At 49.2% G+C, this 15184-nt stretch overlaps 7 protein-coding genes across 17 annotated transcripts; 2 read left to right on the forward strand and 5 right to left on the reverse strand.

Moving 5' to 3' along the window:
- Positions 1–80: 80 nt before the first annotated feature.
- Alr (Evr1_Alr domain-containing protein Alr) lies at positions 81–1852 on the reverse strand. Of its 2 annotated transcripts, none has more exons than XM_020947724.2 (4): positions 1719–1852; positions 972–1400; positions 676–911; positions 81–615 (listed from the first exon to the last, which is right to left on the reverse strand). In XM_020947724.2, the coding sequence occupies exons 2-4, from the start codon at positions 1389–1391 to the stop codon at positions 453–455; spliced, it is 819 nt and encodes a 272-aa protein (XP_020803383.2). In that variant the 5' UTR covers positions 1392–1400; positions 1719–1852; the 3' UTR covers positions 81–452. The 2 variants fall into 2 exon arrangements, with proteins under 2 accessions (XP_020803383.2, XP_020803381.2); XM_020947722.2 differs by having other exon boundaries at positions 972–1484.
- parvin (beta-parvin) lies at positions 1791–3997 on the reverse strand. The gene is made up of 4 exons (XM_020947720.2): positions 3735–3997; positions 3295–3384; positions 2962–3233; positions 1791–2863 (listed from the first exon to the last, which is right to left on the reverse strand). Exons 1-4 carry the CDS (start codon positions 3853–3855, stop codon positions 2243–2245), a joined length of 1104 nt encoding a protein of 367 aa, XP_020803379.2. The 5' UTR covers positions 3856–3997; the 3' UTR covers positions 1791–2242.
- Positions 3998–4140: 143 nt separating this feature from the next.
- LOC110180102 (transmembrane protein 203) lies at positions 4141–4659 on the reverse strand. The gene has a single exon (XM_086837530.1). The coding sequence runs from the start codon at positions 4657–4659 to the stop codon at positions 4201–4203; it is 459 nt and encodes a 152-aa protein (XP_086693656.1). The 3' UTR covers positions 4141–4200.
- On the reverse strand, positions 4141–5362 carry Rpp20 (ribonuclease P protein subunit p20). The gene is made up of 2 exons (XM_020947728.2): positions 5094–5362; positions 4141–5021 (listed from the first exon to the last, which is right to left on the reverse strand). The coding sequence occupies exons 1-2, from the start codon at positions 5250–5252 to the stop codon at positions 4695–4697; spliced, it is 486 nt and encodes a 161-aa protein (XP_020803387.1). The 5' UTR covers positions 5253–5362; the 3' UTR covers positions 4141–4694.
- Positions 5363–5426: 64 nt separating this feature from the next.
- On the forward strand, positions 5427–9300 carry COX6B (Cytochrome c oxidase subunit 6B). 5 transcript variants are annotated; one of them, XM_086837531.1, is made up of 2 exons: positions 5427–5853; positions 8777–9300. In XM_086837531.1, exon 2 carries the CDS (start codon positions 8805–8807, stop codon positions 9036–9038), a length of 234 nt encoding a protein of 77 aa, XP_086693657.1. In that variant the 5' UTR covers positions 5427–5853; positions 8777–8804; the 3' UTR covers positions 9039–9300. The 5 variants fall into 5 exon arrangements, with proteins under 5 accessions (XP_086693657.1, XP_086693658.1, XP_020803389.1 ...); XM_086837532.1 differs by having other exon boundaries at positions 8780–9300; XM_020947730.2 differs by having other exon boundaries at positions 5427–5492; positions 8743–9300.
- LOC110180100 (uncharacterized) lies at positions 5427–9419 on the forward strand. Of its 6 annotated transcripts, XM_086837524.1 has the most exons (4): positions 5427–5492; positions 6086–6303; positions 6650–6758; positions 6821–9419. In XM_086837524.1, the coding sequence occupies exon 4, from the start codon at positions 6842–6844 to the stop codon at positions 8021–8023; it is 1182 nt and encodes a 393-aa protein (XP_086693650.1). In that variant the 5' UTR covers positions 5427–5492; positions 6086–6303; positions 6650–6758; positions 6821–6841; the 3' UTR covers positions 8024–9419. The 6 variants fall into 6 exon arrangements, with proteins under 6 accessions (XP_086693650.1, XP_086693651.1, XP_020803384.1 ...); XM_086837525.1 differs by lacking the exon at positions 6650–6758 and having other exon boundaries at positions 5427–5853; XM_020947725.2 differs by lacking the exon at positions 6650–6758 and having other exon boundaries at positions 6808–9419.
- A 169-nt stretch (positions 9420–9588) lies between these two features.
- On the reverse strand, positions 9589–15052 carry LOC110180149 (transmembrane protein 198). The gene is made up of 5 exons (XM_020947799.2): positions 13695–15052; positions 12415–12780; positions 12185–12349; positions 11784–12128; positions 9589–11722 (listed from the first exon to the last, which is right to left on the reverse strand). Exons 1-5 carry the CDS (start codon positions 13794–13796, stop codon positions 11537–11539), a joined length of 1164 nt encoding a protein of 387 aa, XP_020803458.1. The 5' UTR covers positions 13797–15052; the 3' UTR covers positions 9589–11536.
- Between the last annotated feature and the right edge of the window lie 132 nt (positions 15053–15184).

Genomic DNA, 15184 nt, shown 5'->3' on the forward strand with positions numbered 1-15184 from the left:
CCCTATCCCATTCCATTTTACGCTTATCTAGTATCAGATAACGTAGATAAGGTCAGTGAGAGTGCACAATGCGGCGAGGCTTATAACAAATTTGGTGTATTTTCTAACTCATCATAGCCAGCGAAGCATTAACAAAGGACCTTTCATGTCTCGTTCTTCTACAATTAAATTTGATCATACGCCGACGCAGGCCCCGACCGGACCCAACCCGGGTGCTGGGAATGCGGTAAGGAAAGATAACCGGCTCCCCGGGAACAGGACAAAGGTCTCAGGTCGCAGGGGACATAATTAATAGCAATCCGTCGCCGAGCAGCAGTAGCGCCTTTCGGGATAACACAGTTTTGTAATAGTTGGTGTCGAGCAATACATTTGGGGACAAGTCAGGTCAACATGGGTAACGAGGACGGCGATCGGTTGCTGCTACTGCCACAACAACTGTGCAAGACAGCGGCCTAGTCGCAGGAACCGTCCAGCCAGCCGTCGCGCCACCTCTCGTTCACTTTGCTGCAGTCGAAGAGTGGCTTGCCAAGCTTGTCGTTGACCCTGTTGTGGAACTTGCACAGCCACAAAGAGAGCTCCTTCTGTGAACTGACGTTGATGGGATTCACGTCCAGGCTGCAAGGTGGGAGAAAACCAAGGGTCAGTTACGTATTCGGGCAATTGATAGGCACTTACTCTGTGCGGAAGTCCTTGGCGCAGAATTCGCAGGGATAGAGCCGCGAGAGCACCTCGAAGAAGTTCTTCATGTCTCGCTTTTCGTTGTCCGTCGGGTTGTCCGAGTAAAAGGCGGCCATCGTGTGGAGGAGGCCCCAGGTGGAAATACCCAGTCGCACCTTGTCCAGCGGACAGTCATCGCGTGCCAAATCGGCCGCATTTACGGTATTCTGCTCGGTGGCGGCCATGTGCTTCACCTGTTAGGAAGATTCATACGGATTTAGCATGGTAGCAGATGAGATACAGCAACACGTTACCTTTGCACTCTGCACGTTTGAGAAGAGTCGCTGCTGCTTGGACCACGACTTGAAGTCGTTGCACGTGCGACAATTCGAGTCCTGCTGACTGTGGCCCTTGCGATTGGCCCCAAAGGACGACTCCTCGTATGCCTGCTGGGGCTGCGCGTCGCTCTGTTTGCTTGCTTTGGGTGTGGAGCGCTGGAACGAGGGACTGGGCTCTGACATGCCGAATTCGGAATCCCGGATGAGGCGGAGCACGGTGCGTTGTATGCGTCTGATTATCAGGCGGGTGGCCTCCCGACTGAGTTCTATGTGCGTGGGGCTGATGAAGTCGTAGCCGTAGCTGTGACTGCGGCGTCGCACAAGGTGTGTACTGGAGAAGTCTAGAATCTTGAAACTTCGCTCGGCTATTGTGAAAATCATAAAAAGTATGCGCATGCTTGCCACCTTGTTTCAAAACGACATAATTTGTAGTACATGAGATTGTCAGTTAATTTTGCTGTGGATGGAACCCAGCTAGAACTGGAATACCTGCCGGCCAGAAATATTGTTTTGGATGAATATCAGTGGCGTAAGGAGTTATTATTTAAGTCCAGGCGACCGAAATTTTATTAAAATTTATTGAGAGTACAATAAGGTGGCAGCTTCATTCCTGCTGTGATCGATAAGCAAATAATCGATAAAGGCAGGCGCGCAAACGCCACTATTTCAAATGAGTGAAGCGACAAGCTTCGAAATACGAAGGGGGACGGCAACCAAACTTACATGTGAATAATCTGCTGTACAGCCCCAGGTAAATTTAGCGCCTTAAAAAGTTGTAAATTAGAGGAACACATGTGCAGCTCAGGGCAATGTTTATTGATTTTTTGAATCCAAACTTTTTTTTGAACGTTTTGGCCTATATACACAATACAATTTTTGAACACTTACATTTACAGGTGTGGAATCTGGTGACGTAATGTGCAAAAGCTCTGTGTGCTCGATTTGATAGCACATATTCTCGTTTATTGTGTATTAATACAGTAAATTCATTTAGTAACAACTACTACGGCTGGTACGTGAGTAAGACAAGTTAACAACTGGCCGTCGGTTTGGGTTAGCTGCGCCCCACTCCGCCCAAGTTGCCTGGGGAGGACTGATGAGAGGGGCGAGGAGCAGTGGTTAGACATAACATACGACATACATAAATAATCGTCCGTTAGAAGGCACATAAATTACGCGTGAAAACATTACAAAAAATTAATATAAAATGTGAAATTGGCATCGATCGGTGGCTAACCGACTCTGGCTCAGGCGTAGTCTCTAAACATGGTGAACAGACTGTAGAGGACGCGTAGGGTGGACTTCAGATCCATGTTGACAATGTCCTCCGGTCGCGCCTTTGGCTTGGGCAGGCCCACGTCCTGCATCAAGTCGAATGCGAAGGCCACGTTGCTCACCATTTGGTCGACGTCCTGGGGCGTCAAATGGAACTCGTGCAGCGGCACAAAGAAGCCACCAAGCAGCCCCATTAGCAGGCATAAGTAGACGCCGTCGCGAAAGTCCGTGTTCAGGTCGTTAATCTCGAAGTTAAGCTTGGCCAAATGCTTGTTTACGAACGTAATCAGTGACTTCTTTACCACGGCCAACTTGTCGGGCGCGCAGTCGATCAGGGTATCGAAGGCATCCTTCTCGCAGCGCATGCCCAGGTCATCGTATTCGGAAGTGATTTGCTCCTGGAATTTCTGAGCGTTCAGCACGCCAGCATTCTTCTCCGCAATCACCACAGTTACGAACACGTTCTCCGGCAGACGGACGGGTGCCCGGAAATGGCGCACCAGTGCCACCAGAAGATGCAGGATGGCGACAATGTTCTTGGAGTGCACGCTGGCCACCGACCATTTGGGTATCTTCTGATGGAAACCCAGTGTCTGCGGGGAAACAAGGATTAGTAAGGGACACGGATAGGGTAATTAGACCCCTGAACAAAGCGAATTCAGACTCAGTATCCTTCGCCTTTTCCACTCACGTGATTGACCGCCTTGAGGACAATGTTGAGCTTCTCGTGCTGACCCTGCTCGGATTGCGTGACCTCCGGTACGTCCAGCTTCTTGCCGGTGAGCTTCTCCCAGAGCTTATGCAGCACCTGGCCGTCATACATGTCCTCCTCCAGCTGCTGGACGATGATGCGCTGCTCTGCCAGCGTGTCGTTGATCCAGTCGACGAGAATGCGCTGCAGTTTGATCACCTCCGGTTCGTTGATAGACTGAGGATCGATGACAGCGCGCTGCTCGTGTTCGCCTGCAAGTATATCGGGTATATAAACTGTCACTTATGCAGATCTAGATGCATATGTACTTACGCAAGGCGTAATCCTCGGGCGGGATGTCATATTGACTGGGCGATCCGGGTGAGTCGATGGCGTACTTGCCCTCCTCCTGGACTTTCTTCACTGCAAGATGAAGCAAACAGCAGAGGGACAGAGTGAGGGGGTGGTAACATGGTAAACAACGATGACGACACAAGGCCGCCCCACGCAAACTTGCACACTCGCACACGATCGCACCCAGCGCTTTGTTTGTTTGTGTGCGTCATCAGTGACGCAATGTTCTTATTTAGCAGAGCATCCGCACATCTGTTCCCAGAAACGTTCCCGGAATGACCATAGGGACGTTTTCGGACTGCTTTTCGGTCAGATTCCGTTTGCTGAAGGCACAACTGTGCCCTGGACCAGTCACACCGCATCTACAGGCTCGGATAGAACCCTTTTGGGAGCTCGAAGCCCAACAACAGTGTACAAACCTTCGCGGGTGCCGCGTTTGCGTCCCAGGGTGCTGAATTTGTCCCAGAAGCTGTCCTCCTTCTCGCCCTTTTTGATGGCCGTGGGCGTATGCGGGGACTTTGGTCTGTTCAGCGTGGACATGGCTCAAAACGGAGGCGAAACGAGCAGTAAGTTGCTAACAATTAATTTAGGCAGGCACTCTGTGTTATTGTTTCTGGCGATTTCCCTTGGGGCTGCCACCTAGTCAACAGCCTAACTCTGGCGTTGTCCAACACTGAAACTCGGACTCGCCCCCAAAACCGAAATCCTATAAAAGAATTTTAGAATGCATGATGATTATCCCTATTTCCAGGAATATTTTAATGCAACCCTACTCCAGGCTTCAGTAAACCACTCCCACTTCCCCAATAATCAAATATTCACGGCTTTGGTAGTACTATAAAGATATCTTATTGATCAAATCAGAGGCGATACTAGGCTTTATAATTAAATAGAGTTGGGAAGCTGGCAGGCACGCACCGCCACGAGCTGCAGGAGCACGAAGATCGGCGAGAAGACCTCCGAGTACTCGAGGCCCATTTTGCTGGACAGCTTCAGGCAGAGCAGGTACTTGAAGATGACAATCAGCACTAGGAAGTAGGTGCTCCACATGAAGCGGTGCAAGGCCTTGCGCTTGTTGTCGGAGTCCAGGTACATGCGGATGCCCACTATGACGCAGAAGTACGCGTTGCAGATGTCGATGAAGAACAGTGGGCTGAAGATAGTGAACCAATCCTCCGTGGGCTCCTGCTGGATGCCATTGAGTCCAGCCATGCTGTTTCCTGGGCTCTCGCCCGACAGCTTAATGGCCAGTGTGATGGTAAACACAAGCAGCCCGCATAGGTTCACCAGGATCTCGAACTCGGTGAGCCCGAGCCAGCGTACCAGCTCCGATAGCTTGAACATTGCTTCCCAATTCGTCCTCCTTCACCTACTGCTCCCTACTGTCTGGCCTTCCCCGCCTTTCCTCGAAACTGTTGCGACTGCTCCGGAACGACGATGTCGAAGAGGCTGCGGTTGAAGATCTTGATGTGCAGGGCAGAGTTGTTGCGCTGTCGGAAAGTCACGTCCTCTGCATCGCACAGCGGATGGAGCTCGTCCACCAGCTGAATGGTGGAGGTGTTGATGGCGTAGCTAAGGGCTCCGTCAGAGTTGTGGATGAGCCGCAGAGCTAGGTTGAGGCCGCGCGTGATCGAGAAGCCCATACAATGCAGGAAGATCTCCTTAGCGCCGGAGTTCAGCAGCTCCTCGCATCGCCGCTGCTGGGCCTGCAGGGAGTAGATATAACGAGTGTGAGGTCAGGATAGCCTTGTGGACGCCATGGAGGAGCAAGCACTTGCCTTAAAGTCCGTTTTACTGGTGATGTAGATGTTGTGACGGTCACTGGTGGGTCGCGGCGGCTGCTTGCGTACTACCCGGTGGTTGTGCCCAGGACGGTTGTCTCGCTGACGGTTGGATCTTGGCTTGGCCCCGTGCTCGGGTGGATTGCTTCCCATCATCGGCGGCGGAGGAGACAAGAGAGGTCAGTTCTCCATTTGCTGCCTGCGCGTGTCACAGATACAATTCGCCTCACGAACGGCGTTTTTCAACACTATGTGGCAGAGATCTGGCAGCCCGGCACTAGTTGTCAGCATGACAGAAGTCGATAGTTACGGCCTACCATCACTATTTCTATCGTCAGGGACTCGTGAAATTCTCGACAGTTGAAAATTTTTCGTCGTACTCTCAGAACAACAAAGGTATGTTTTTCGCACTGAAATCGCAAGGGCTTGCATTTGCAAGCACACCAGACCGTAAGCCAAGGCACCGATCGACTCGAGTGCTGCCCTCTTGCCACCCAAAAACAAATACACCCTCGACGGCCCAGCCATACGCCATATTCGTTCGCAATTAGTAATCCGTAATTCGTACCGTAACTCGTAACCACACTCACACAAGCACACACCAACACTCGCACATACACACAGACTAACACTTCTGCTGGCCAGGCTCTTTTCGGGCAGCAGGAAAAAAAAGTACAAATTACATAACTCGTTGGTTCTGACGCATTATAAGTGGGCTCACTCGGCGTTTCGTCGTCCGCCGTCCGCATCCGTAAGCGTAAGTTGCCCCCTAATCCCCTCAACCGTGCGGAACCAAGCGGCGCCGAGTGTTCCCCGGGTTACATAAGTCTCCATAAATATGTACCTTTTGGGGGCGGAAAAGGGGGTGGGAGGGCTTTGTATATCCCTAACCACAAACGTAGCAAGAAAGACAAACCAAAACCCCCTGCACCGCGTCCTGGTTCGAGTAACGTCTTGTATTCATGCGTTCAAGTCATTTTTCCATGCAGGCGATTCCGAAAATCCGATACGTTTCAGAGTCCCCAAGTCAATCAAGTTAAGCAGGCAAGCAAGCTCGCAAGCAAACAAGCACAAAGCACAAGAAATCACAAGACCGGATTTGATTCGCTCCGGATGCAGCATCAGTAGCAGCGAGCAGCAGAAGCGAGGAGCGAGGCGCCATCGCGGAGACGCAGCATCGGCACAACGCAGCGGACATCGTAAACAAGTAAATTACCATTTCTCAAACATTTCTATCAAACAGATAACTGCAAGCCAAAGTACCAAATCAAATCCAATCCAAACCAAGCATCCAAATGCGAATCTCAATCCGAACGTATCCAAATTGCATAAGAATCGGGTTGCGTAGGAGCATGTCCGCCTTCCTTGTTGCCTGGCCACTTGGCTGGAGCCGCAGCTCCTGTCCAAACCCGATACCCGGTCTGCAATACTCAAAGCGATCCGGATTCGATCAAGGAGCCAGCGCCAGCCAAGTCAAGTCGGGCCGGGAAAGTACATTAGCTCTCTAGATTTTCGAATATCAATTCTCGATCATCGATTCTCTATTCTGACAGCAGCCAAAGCGAGCATGTCAAAGCTTTCATTGCAATCAACAGCAAGGTACTAGAGAAAAGAACAGAAAAGAAGGCAAAGAAAATGCAAAGTACTGTTTTGTGTATATAGGTATTCCGTAAACGCGATTCTGCCAACTGATCGATTTAACGCGGCACAGTTTCGAATTGCAGATCATCACGTCCTCATCCGATATGTCGGCAGCCCGCTTGCCCTACTATCAGCAGGATCTGCAGGACCAGCCGGATGGGCAGCAGCAGCAGCGCCGCGCCGGTCGTGGCCAGCACCGCGGCTACTACGAGCAGCGTGAATCTGGATCCCGGCGTGAGCGCAGCCGCTCCACGGAGCGCTACAGCCGACGCTACAGTCGGAGCCGTTCTTACTCCCGTAGCCGCAGTCGCTCCGCGGAGCGCTCCTCCGGCCAACGTCGACGGCGTGATGACCGCCGGCAGCAGCAGTCACGCTATCATCGGGACCGCGACTCGAGGGATCGCTCCAGAGACCGCTCAAGGGATCGTGAACGTGAACGTGAACGTGATCGTGACTACTTCAGGCGGTCAAACAACCACCGCCGCTCGGAGTCGCCTGGCTTTGGACCCAGCAGCAGCTCCAGCCAGCGGAGGGGCACTTACGGCGCATCCTCCATTGGCAGAGCCGAAATGAATGCCGTATACAAGGCTGCCGCAGCCGCAAGCGCAGCTGCCGAACAGGCCCAGATGGGCGGAAAAGCTGGCTCCAGTTCCGTCGCAGCTGCCGTGGGTGCCTACTACAATCTAGATACTGAGGAGCCCTTCGACAAGGAGCGCATCCACCGCGAGATGGAGCAGAAGCTGCGCGAAGCGCTAGCCAGAGAAGGCAAAGTGTATCCGCCGCCCAAGCCGGAGCCTCCATCGCATCCCGTATTCGCCAACGACGGCTCGTTCATGGAGTTGTTCAAGAAAATGCAGGAGGAGCAGAAGCAGCAAGCGAGCGGCGCACACGTGCAGCAACCAGCAGACCTCGCTGCCGGTGGATTGGAACATCTGGGTGTGCCACAGCAGTTGCAGCATCAGCTTTCCGCATCTGAGACAGCGTCATCATCGACATTGTTGGCAGCAGCTCCCCCGTTGCCGGCCATTGCGGTGGGGGCGGCCAGCAGTGCTGCCGCTCCTTACATCGCTGCAGCAGCGGCCGGCAAATTGGCACCACCTCCGCCCATTGTTGGTCGCCGTCGGGGCGGCAAGATCCTAAAGACCGGCGTGGTGGCTAAGCTCAAGACGCCCAACGAGCGTGACGTTGATCCGAAGGACTTCTGGTCGCTCTACCTGGCCGAGGTTAACAAGTACAAGAGCAACGCCTGCGACACGGACAACGGCAAACGGCCGCTGGTCAAGTAGTCACTGCAACTGCCGCAACAGCTACCAAAGCTACAGTTTCCCATAGAAACATGAACTTGAACGCAGGCAGAACAGCAAGCGTGAACTCCCCAGTTGCATCCCTACCCTCCTCTTTTTCCCTGACATTCAGACACACACACATACACACACGACCTCTGATTACCCAACTTTCGGAAGCACAGTCCTGTAGTTTTTAATCGTAGAGGGAGGCGAGCCGGAGACAGCGCGAGCTATGTAATTTGTATTTTTTTCACACGGGTCTCGAGGGACCAGCCGCAGAGCCTCGAAATTAAATACTTGATGAAATAATCATAGTCTAGATCGTAAGACGTAGATTTATATGATATGTATCTCTATATATAACATTATTGTATATACCGCTCATTCAGCATCGACAAATTTGAAAAACTAACCAATGTGATTTATATGTCTATCTCTTCCTTCCCCGTTTTGCGCACTGAAATTGTATCATTTTTCGTTCTTATTATCATTTCCTTGATTCGATTCTTATACACCTTTCTCACTCACCTGCCACATCCACATTTCGTTCCACACATCCATCTCTTTCTTTTTCATACCATGCCATACCGTACCATATGGAACACTGTCCAACCCACTCTATCTCTATCCTTGTCGCCTCGGTTTACGATTCGGTTAATTATTCTGTTTCCTTGCCCTCGGTTCTTCTGTTCCTTTTTATTTCCTTTTCCCAACTAAAGTCTATATGCAATTTTTCATGTCCAAAAACAAAAGCAGCGACAAGTCGTCCGACAGCAGCAACATGTCCGCCTATAAGCTGGAGACCGCCCCCTTCGATCCGCGTTTCCCCAACCAGAACGTGACCCGCTACTGCTACCAGTCGTACATCGACTTCCACCGCTGCCAAAAGAAGCGCGGCGAGGACTTTGCTCCCTGCAACTACTTCCAGAAGGTGTACAAGTCGATGTGCCCCAACGCCTGGGTGGAGAAGTGGGACGATCAGCGCGAGAGCGGCACATTCCCAGGCCGCATCTAAGTACGGTCCGGCCACCTCATCCAAAACACCCGAACCAGAAACAGAAGCACACGCAGAGAAGCAACACGATCGGTGGACGATGGGCGTAGAGCGGCGCAAGGGAGGAGGCAAAGGAGGACAGGGTCTTGTCTAGCGTCCCAGCCATTGCAACAATTCCTAGAGAGAATAGTTTCATGTATGTGCTTTCCCGAGCGGTGAATGAAGACCATCATCGACAAATACAAAAACAAATACACAATTGTTCAATTCTGTGAATTCTGAATCGATTCCTTGTTTCTTCTTAATCCTGATCTGAATCTTGTTGTTGCCGGCCGTTGTTGAGCACGTGGACCTGGAACTGTATTCCCATGTGTTATTAATTAATAAATACTTAGTCACGAAGTCGCCAACGTTTCATCATTTCATCACTTGGTGTCTGCCGAGGAAGCTGTCTACCTTTAAACATTCGGGGTCTCCTTGGAAAGACATCATCACCGTAAAAACAGAATCCTCAGGATGACTGGATCTTGTGCCTGACCTAGTATAAGAATTCCAAGGAAAACCAATTAGATATGGGCCTGCATCGTTTATTTAATATGTATGTTCTTTGGTTATTTCAAGTTCTTTATGAGTGCCTCATCGCAGTGTCCATTCCCAGGCCTTGGCCTATTCCAATGCCATCAGAAGACGCAACTTCACGTGACCACTCTTCCCCAAGGTTGGGAATAGCGATGGATATTGCACGTTTGGCCTTAGCATTAGCCCTTGTGTTCGATATTGATCTCGATTTAGTTATTAATTCGGTTTTTAGTGTATACATATTCGTAGATATATGCGACTTTAAGATTTCCTCTACTTTAGTTTGCTTAGTTAGTTATTATCCTTATGTGGTAAGTATTGAATTAAACGGAATGAACCCTTGTCTGACAAGAATAATCCTGGTAAATGCCGAGCCAAAGCCATTATCCTCCGATCGATCAGACATTGCTGTTGAACATTAAAACATGGACATGCGAGGAACGGAAGTAACAACTAAGTTTCGTGAAGAATTAGCATAAATCAACAATTGCGGACGGCAGCAATTCCTATATAAACTAAGGACTAAATCAACCTAACAGGAAACAGGAAAGTTGAGTTTAAAACTTAGTAATAGAAGGGGGAAACGTAAACCGATCGATACGATAGAGAAGTGCCTGCCTGCGCCTGGCAATGTCCAATCCCTGAGGCCCTTTAGCTTTAGCCTTATATCCTACATTTATATATCACTAAATGGTAATGCCCCAGCTGGCATATATCGCGCGATTCGGATTGGAATTCATTTGAGTTTGTACCGCAGTTTGCATGGATCTCGGAGCTTAAAATACAGAATTATTTATCGTACGGATATAACGCTGAGACGGCTAATCGAGTGGATTCTCTGGAATCCAGCCTTAGCTATATGCGGCATGACTCTTGACCCTACAGCGATTGCGAGTTACATTTATCGACATGTCGAGTGTACTATATAGTGTATCAATTACATTTAGTGGCTTAACTTTGGCTAACTCTAGTTCTAACTCTAAACTGGCCTTGTGTGTGTAGCTCCAACTGTACAGGTTTAAAATTCAAATGCATCTACGGACCTCAATGCCTCTGCTATATACTGAGCACCGGTAGTACATACATTCATATCTCCCCTCCTCGCTCCTCCTTTTATTGTACTTAGTAGGTATTGTAGTATTGAATTCTCTTTGGGGGGGTGTTGGGGTTCACCGGGAGTCTGTATATAGTTTTAAACGTAATCCTTAGTCCTATTTGATAGTAGAAATGAAACGAAGAACGCTAGCTGCTGCTGATATATGTAAGTATGTATGTGGCCGCTTTCGTTTCCGGTCTTGTATCGTATAATTATAACACAGATATGAACTGATTAGTAATGGCGGCGTCTGTGCCTTGCGATATTTGAAGTGGGAGAAGCGTAACTAGTATTAAGTAGTTGGGCTTAGTGTCTGTTGCAGGAATACAACGTATCCGTGATCCTCGAATCACTCATCACTCATCCCTACCGTGTGTTCCTATATGCTTATGTAAGTGTGTCTGTAGTAACATTCGAATATATGTAAGTGGAGGAGAACAAAATCTTCCGGTATCCGGAATTCGAAATCTTGATTCTACCTGTGCAATATTAGAGTAGTAGCCTTACGTCTACAATTTCCCTCTCGAAGAGTTGTCCGCTGGAAGAACAGACCCAGATCCATTAAAGCTTCTCCTTCTCCTACGCCTCTGCTAACTCTGTCCATATGTCTATCTGTCTATCTGTCCGCAACCTTCCATGTCCAGTTTTTGGCACTTGGTGCCCCAACTACAAAATTCTACATGCAACCGTACTTGTCTCTACTCTCCGCCAGACTCTCTAGAGCCTCTGTTCCCTAGCATGCCAGGACACTGCCTAAACCCCCGACCTTTTATCCATCCACGTTCAAGTACCGCAGCCCGTAGCCCCCTTACGGGTATAGTTACATGTAGCTATTGCTTGTTTGTTATCCAATGTCACGGACGATCTCGATCTTGTCGCACAGCTCCGAGTCGGGGTCGTGGATGGTGGTGAAGTGGGTCCGGTCGCTGCGGAATGTGTTCCGCTCGTTCGAACTGCTCTTAATGGATCGCTCTGAGGGCGTTTCAGTGCCGCTCAGCTGGATGCGCTTCTGCAAAGCGGACACAAAATTCTACAAGGAGACAAAACACGCATCAAGATCAGCTTCCAGCTACTGTCCACTTAATACTCACCTGCGATATGATGTCGCCGCGGGCCGTGCGAACCTGGTAGAGGTAGCGGAACTTGCGCTGCCTGGCCTCTTCACGCGTCTCCCGGGTGCGAGACTGTGAACGTCGAACAGGGGCATGGGTATGTCCTGGCCCCGCCTGCTGTTGGCTGCTGTTCGGCAGATGAGCGGCATGAGCATGTCCGGGATGGTTGTGGTGCCGCATATAGACACGCTTGCGATGATCCACGCGCCAGGCAGTGATGAAGCACTGCACCATGATGCTGAGCACAATGGTGATGGGCCAGGCGGCAATCAAAAGGCCGCCGTAGCAAGGAGGCGGTGTTGGATGCGGCCGCATGCTGAGTATCTACAATCAGGAGGTTAAAACCAGAAAATAATCCATTCGCCTGCCGTCCAACTCACCCAACTGATGGTCTCCAGTCCGTGCATAAAGAAGTCAATGGCGCCGAGGATCATGGCAGTGCCCACAATGCTGGAGGTGAGTATGGTCACATATTTGACACAACACAGGGTCAACACCGAGCAGATGACAGCGCCGCCCACCACCGCCACGTAGATTTCGCGATACTGCGGACACGAAAGAGAGAGTTGGAGCAGATGCACATTGAAGGTGAGTTCCAAGCACTACTTACCCCGAACTCGTTGTCTGGCATGGTGGCTACGCACACGGCCATAGCGGCACCGGAGAGCAGGGCTCCGGCAAAGGCGCTGATCAGGACCGATGCCACCGGGTATGTGGATCCGAGGACAGCACCCAGTAGTCCCGCCACGATGGCCAGCGCCGAGTCAGCCGGCTTACCTAAGAAGGTTATCTGAAAGTCCTGTAGAATGAAGATGCCATTGGCGCCCACCATTAGGCCGCTGAGGAAGCCGACAGCACGCAGGCATCGGTACCCTAGCAAGGCGTACACAATGCCAAATACTGCAAAGATGGCCCACAGGATGGCGGCCAGTGGTTCGGGTGCAGTCGGTGTGCATGTCTGACCCTCCAGAATGCCCTGCGGAAGGAGAGGAAGGGAGGTACTGGGTGTTAGAGGATTCTAGGTTGGAGGCGGTACCATTGCAAGGGTAATTCGATCAAGGACGCTGACACACATCGCAATGGGGGCGCAATGATGGCGCCACTCCTGGCCGCTGGCAAATGCAGTGAGTGAGTCATTCATATCATATGCAAGTGTTTTTGCAATGGGTTTATGCGCAGCCAACATAAAAAATTATTCATGTAATGACATAGATTAGTCTTTAAAAGAACTGTGTGAAATATGAAGCGGCATACGAGTCGTATGAGTAATATGAATTGAAACGCCAAGATAATGACCGCAAAGGTATACAAACTTCGGTCTTCCGAAGCTAGCTTCCTGTCCTGTTATTAATTAATTAAACTAATGAAGTTAAATAAAAGATTATTACATTAATATCTATTATATATTGTAGATTAACTAAAAAATAAACAATTACGTTAAAGAAATGACAACTGAACATTAACCAACAAAATTTACCGTTTTGTGAAAGAAAACTGTTTTGTGATTGCATATATTTACATACATACATACATATTTATGTACATATGTAAATAGTATTTGCAGTGCCGTTATCTTTTTCGCGACAACATTCCCTTTGAATACCATGAATTCCTGGTGGGGCAAGGGGGAGGAGTACAGGAATGTCGTAAAGTGGAGCTCATGCAGCGCTGTTCGCGCACTTGGCGCCGCATGAGCGCAGCTCCAGCTTTTGACACACAAACCCCACTTATACACATTACACTCGACACTCGGCACTCGACACTTTGCATATTGTCTCGACTTAACCTAAAAACCCTGCAAATATGCGCGCATATGTGTACGTGTGTGTGATATTTACTGCAAATTTCAGCTACGTTTTATGCCAATGTATTGGTGTGGACAATACGCACCTTGATGAGAAATGGCCAGTCCAGATGCGTGATGCCCATGGAGTCGTCGGAGCCATAGTCGTGGCCATCGTAGCCCACGTCCGCGCCCGCGCTCACCCTCATTGTGGCGACAGGTCGAGGATCGTAGCTTTTGTTGGTAATGCTGTCTTCGCTTGTTGTTGTTGGCAGTGCTCGGAAGAATTAGCTGGCGGTTCTAGTTTACTGGCGAAGCTGTCCGCATTCCTGCACTGTTTTGGGCATGGTCCTGTGCTCCTCCTCAATCTACCTCACCTGCGCGTCCTTTGCCTTCCCGTCCTCTCTCTCGCTTTGTGTGTCAACCTGCAGAGCAGTTCAAAATAGGGCGGAGCTCCTCGGGACAGCCTCCTGGCTTCTGATGCAAATCCTTTTGTGTTGGCGGCACCTGCCTAATACCTGCCAACGCTACGATCCGGAGTACACATTTTCACTCGATTTCGCACTGCGACATGGGGCGGACAGCGGACTCTTGGCCAGTGGACGTTTGCAGCTTCAATCGGGGCCAAGACAAAATCGCTTGTGGTACCAACAAAAAACACGGTCCGGTCCTGCGGCCAAGGCGAAAGCGAGCTGCGGTGCCAGAGAGGGATGGCTAGACGACGGCATAGGGCGCGCGCCCTTTCGCCCGCGTGGGTTAGAAAGGGAGCGAGCGAGTGCCCAAGCCAGCCGCCAAGTTGCGTAAGCAAACAACCCTCTTGCGACGGAATGGAAGCTCTAGAGCTTTCAAAGCTTTGCAAAGTTCGGAATGGAGCAGGTGCGCCACAATGCGGCGCACCTTACAGGAACCCGAATTACTCTTATCAAGGACTTACATACATATCTAAGAATTAAGATGTCGGCTTTAAAGATGAAACATGAAAGAAAACTTATTTCGGGAAGCCGAAGTTAATACACCCTCGCAGCTTGAAATTGAATTCAAGGATCAAATCGGAATGGATCATAGCTAAGCCTAAAAATTAAAAAATGGTATTTAAATTAATTTTTATTTATTTATTTATATAAAGCTAGCATATTGTCTAAAACTAAAAGCTAACTTAATTTATGAGCATTGGCATTCGCATTCTTTACGTCAATATTTATCGTTATTATTATATGATAATTTTTTTGACAAATCAATTTGTAAAAATATCATAACTAAGCCAAAAAACCATTAATTTTAATTCGGAAAGCGTTTCTATGTTAGTTTTTATTAGGTTAAAAAATCTGTATACTAAACTTAATATTTAAAAAACTAAAAATATTTTTCAGATTTTTGAAAATTTTAACGATATAACCCCTTATAAAATTTTGAAAAATTTTAAAATTGTATTTTTCGTTCCTACATGGGCTAGATAGATTCGCCTGTCGATATTGATCAAAAATATATATGATTTATAGGTTTGGAAATGACTCCTTCACTTATAAAATAACATTAAATGGTACAAATCCCACGATCCCATCCTCGCAGATTGAAAAAAAGACAGCCTTGTCGACTC

The sequence above is a fragment of the Drosophila serrata genome, unplaced genomic scaffold, assembly GCF_035046125.1.
Source record: "Drosophila serrata isolate PLE 108 unplaced genomic scaffold, ASM3504612v1 contig_310, whole genome shotgun sequence".
NCBI classification, from domain to species: Eukaryota; Metazoa; Arthropoda; class Insecta; order Diptera; family Drosophilidae; genus Drosophila; species Drosophila serrata.